Source organism: Neltuma alba, unplaced genomic scaffold, assembly GCF_004799145.2.
Source record: "Neltuma alba isolate B1F8T4 unplaced genomic scaffold, ASM479914v2 tig00012781_pilon, whole genome shotgun sequence".
NCBI classification, from domain to species: domain Eukaryota; kingdom Viridiplantae; phylum Streptophyta; class Magnoliopsida; order Fabales; family Fabaceae; genus Neltuma; species Neltuma alba.
In genome coordinates, this window is record NW_021637185.1 from 74,941 (window position 1) to 79,816 (window position 4,876).

Consider the following 4,876-nt stretch of genomic DNA (forward strand, 5'->3'; position numbering starts at 1 on the left):
AGACCCCACCTGAAGTTGAGAACAAGTCTTTTTATATACCGGTGGCGAAGATTGTGTGGGATTTAGTGTAGTTCATGGATAATATCCGAGAAAAGTTCATTTTCTTGATGTTATGTGTCAATTTGCCGATGATGGCATTTATGAATGTGGCTAGTTTTATTTGAATAAAATACAATGCCAATAAATAACTAACTTAAAAACTTTTGTGATCAATTACTTAAAATAATCAATGAATAAAAAGAGAAAGAGATTAACACGGGTAAATTATCTCGGTTAAATTACCATCCACTTGATAAAACTTCAGAGATTGACCTGCAATCTGTATCATAAATTTTGGAATGTTTCTTTGAGCCGATCGAAACTAATAAAGCAAAAGTTGAAATGAAAAAAAAAGTGATGTTTGTCTGTTCGTCAATAATATTTTTAATATTTTATTTTACTAGCCTGTCACTATTTCAATAATTATTTTAATATTTTTCTTTATTTTTTCATTTATCTTGTCATTGTATGGATTTTCTTAACTCTTCAAATGCACAAGGTATTTTATTAAGTATTTTAATATTTTGTTTTATTTTTTATTTACCGTGTGAGGTCATAAACCATCTCGATTATTGGAGTTAGTTTTAATTAGGTAAATAACTTATACTGAACTTCTCCTCCAAATTCTAATGCATGCATCTCCTCTAATTTAAAAGCCAAGTAATGGTCATTAATTTTTTTAAAATTTTTTTATTAAAATTGTCAGTTAAATCATACCGAACCTCTCGTCCAAGCTTTAATGCATGCATCTCCTCTAATTTAAAGCTAAATAATGCTCATTAATTTTTTTATTAAAAGTTTCATTTCAATCACATTTATTTTCTGCAAGAATAGTTTTAAAGCCATTGAAGAAATTCCCCCCCCCCCAAAAAAAAATGCACAAAGAGCCATGAACGACCTAACGCGCACTTACTGAAAGCATGGCTTAGTTGGCACATTATATTATGCATATGTGGGCCATGGAGTCCTCCTTTGACTTTTTTCTTTTATGTCACATTTATGACTCCCTGCTAGTGGCGAATTTATTATCATTTAATAGATAGTTTATAATATAATAAATGAGAAATTATTAGCCTTTTGTAAAATTAGGTTGCTTTGATATTTTTCTGCCAACTTATGTTTGCTTTGTATGTATTTATAACAGTCTGATTCTTATTACAAGTTACTTATATTTATTTTTACATACTAAATAATACATTAAATTGATATAATTTTCTAAATTTGTCCTTACTAAATTTTTTTCTCTCTATAAATTTACTAATCATTCTCAGTTCTCTCCTCTTTCTCTCTTTCCAATAGAAATTGAATAAGAATAAAATTGAAAAATGACCAGAATATGAACTTGAGTTCATTCCTGAATATAAGCTGTCATAGTTAATTCCAATATCCAGAACCAGTTCCTACTGGTAAATTCCTTGTTACAGACAAAAACATCATATTACATTGCTGATTATTGTTAAGCTTTCTTCTTTAGAACCAACTAGGCCTCAAGTAATAAGTAAGCCTTTCACATCAAGAATGGCTTCTTGGAATTCAGTACCCCTCCATGTTTGTTACGAAGTTGTGGGTTGGCTTGTTTTTACTTTGTGGTCTACCAGCTTCTACCCGCAAGTCATATTAAATTATCACAGGAAAAGGTTTCAACAAAACAAATCTACTTTTACCTTCCTTACCTTTTTATCATTGGTTTTACTATCTTTCTTTTAGCCATTCTAATTTGGTTCATCTTATGGGTTTCGAATTATTTCAGTGTGGTGGGATTGAATTTTGATTTTGAGGCATTGAATCTGACCAAGCACACCTGCTATCTAATATACAATGCATCTTTGTACTTCAGCTCTACTATTCAAAAGCAGTATAAAGATAAATATGGTCATAATGAGGTTAGATCATATATAATCCAACAATAAATGCTAATTATCATAGCTTCAAATTTTGATATTATAAAAAACTTTTTTTCTCATTTACCATGTATGCTTCAGATGATACCCGTAGCAGCAAATGATGTTGCTTTCTCATCCCATGCTGTCCTACTCACAATTTTTACCATATTCCAGATGGCAATCTATGATGTTAGTACCTTGCTTTCCTTTCCATTGAGATCTTCGTACTTTTTTATGTTTGTTATTTTTCTTTGTTGTCACCAATGGTTAAAATTTCTTCTTTTTCATATTGTAGCGTGGAAATCAGAAGGTGTCAAAAATAGCTTGTGGGCTTCTGTTTGTTGCTTGGTCAGTTGCTGCAATATGCTTCTTCATTGCTTTGTCTAATCATAATTGGCTTTGGCTTCTCTCAATATTAAGGTATCTTTTATTCTTTCTTAACTACACACTAATTTTCTTTTTCCCACTCATATGGATACATAGAATAGAATGTTCATTTGTCATCGATATCCTTCTAATAAATTTTGTTGAAATTCACTATTTTGCAGTGGCATTCAAGTTTGTGCGACGGTTATAAAATATCTGCCCCAGGTTAGGATCTATTGTTTCCATTTTCTTTTCAACTGTACATTGTTTTTGAAATTTGTGTTAAAAAGGAATATGTTTATAGGCTGTGACGAACTACAAGAGAAAGAGCACAGAAGGGTGGAGCATTGGAAATATTTTGCTGGACTTTTCTGGAAGCATAGGAAACTATGCTCAAATGGTTGTACAATCCATAGATCAAGGTTTGTATTAATAACCCGCAGTTATATGAAGCATGAATCGTTCTGACTTAGTAATCTCGTACTAATTGAATGTCAAATCTCAGGTTCTTGGGTAAATTTCTCAGGAAATATAGGAAAACTAATGATTTCTCTGGTATGGATCATCACTCTCTTATATAGACATCAGTTATAATATGCTCCTCCGGTTTTAAATATAAGACCCATTTTATAGTATAAATTACACTACAAAATAGGTGTTATATTTAGGACTGGAGAGAGTACAATGACAATGAAGAGTTGTTAATGGTGATATTACAATTTGATCTGTTTTCAGGTTTCTGTATTCTACAACATTTTGTTCATAATCCAACATTATATATTATATCAACGAAAAATAGTGTCAAACTCGGAGACCCCGCCTGAAGTTGAGATCGACAAGTCTTCGATATACCAGCGATGAAGATTGTGGAGGATTTAGCGTAGTTCAGAATATCCGAGAAAATTTCATTTTTATGATGTTATGTATGTCGTGACAATTTAAGGGCTACCCTTGAATCAATTTGCCGGTGATGACATTTATGAATGTACTCCCTCCAATTCAAAATATAAGCTAAACTTTATCCATTACGTTTATCAAAAAACTAATTAAAATCAATTTAAAACAATAAACGTGTAAGGCATATATTTGTTTTTCCTAATATACCATTATTAAAGAAGACAATAAGTAAAAAATGTAATAAATGAATTAAAGAGGAAAGAGAATATATGGGGGTAAAATTGAAAAAAACTCATTAAATGCTTGGACAAAAGTGAATGTTAGTATCTTAAAAAAAAAAATCAACATCTTTAAGAAAATTTAGCTTATATTTTGAACTGGAGAGAGTAGCTAGTTATTTGAGTAAAATAATTACCAATAAATACCTAATTTAAAAACTTTACTTGTGATCAATTACTTAAATAATCAATAAATAAGAGAAAGAAAAAGAAAAGAAAATAAACATGATTAAATTATCTCGGTTCAATTACTATCCACTTGAAAAAGTGATGTGAAACAAGAAAGAAAATTGAGAAATTAAAGAGAAAAGAAGAGAAATTAGGAAAGAGCAGGAAGAAAGAGAAGAAAGCAAAAAAAAAAAAAAACCTGAAAAGGAAAAAGTCTGTAAAATTCAATCGTACTGACTTCAAAATGAAACCCTAATAATATTTAGCGATTTTCGTGCTGCATGTATATCATAAATTTGGGAAACTGTCTTTTGAGCCGAAATTAATAAAACATAAGATGAAATGAACAAAAAGTGATGTTTGTGTGTCTGTCAATAATATTTTTAATATTTTATTTTACTAGTTTGTTACTATTTCAATAATTATTTTAATATTTTGCTTTATTTTTTCATTTATCTTGTCATTGTATGAGTTTTCTTATCTCCTCAAATGCACAAGGCATTTCATTAAGTTTTTTTTTTTTAATTTAACGTGTGAGATCATAAACCACCCCGATTATTGGATTTAGTTTTACTTCAGTAAATAATTAATAGTGAACCTCCGCGCCAAGCTCTCATGCATGCATCTCCTCTAATTTATTAAAGGCTAATTAATGATCATTAATTTTTTTATTTTTTTATTTTTTAATTAAAATTGCCAGTTAAATACTCCTAACATTTATTTTTGGCAAGAGGAAGAGGAAGAGAAATCGAGAATACAATAAGTTGAAAAAAATTTTGGGAAAAAAAAAAAACAGAGAGAAAGCAAAGTAAAGAAAGGAAATATTTACTTGTTGGGTTCTCTTATTTGTAATTATTAGCTTTGGAACAAGGCCTTGAAGCGCATATTTGCTTTATATCTTGGCTGTTTTGTTTCCTCTACATAATGTTAAGTATCTTTTTTATTTTATTGCTTATGTATCATTTTGCCAACTTTGCACTGCAAGTGCACGAGTTTCGCACTGCAACCACACATGTTTCGCATTGTAATTGCACAAATCGTGACATAATAAAGTAATGAGAAAGTATCATTTTCACAAAAATGTGGCTTCAAAACTCAGTTAAGTTTGATTCTCAGTCTTTGATCTGATTTGAGTGACACGAATATTAAGAGTGAATTTTCAAAATGTTGGTTAAAATTAGTTCAAGTCAATAAAAATGTAAAAAAAAAATGTTTTGCCAAAAATACCCTATGTGGAAGAGACAT

General features: G+C 29.9%; 1 protein-coding gene across 1 annotated transcript; it reads left to right on the plus strand.

Moving 5' to 3' along the window:
• The first annotated feature begins 1,557 nt into the window (after positions 1–1,557).
• Positions 1,558–3,149, plus strand: LOC114730905 (cystinosin homolog). The gene is made up of 8 exons (XM_028918012.1): positions 1,558–1,676; positions 1,790–1,922; positions 2,022–2,111; positions 2,218–2,342; positions 2,471–2,513; positions 2,593–2,710; positions 2,794–2,843; positions 3,024–3,149. Exons 1-8 carry the CDS (start codon positions 1,558–1,560, stop codon positions 3,147–3,149), a joined length of 804 nt encoding a protein of 267 aa, XP_028773845.1.
• The last annotated feature ends 1,727 nt before the right edge of the window (positions 3,150–4,876 follow it).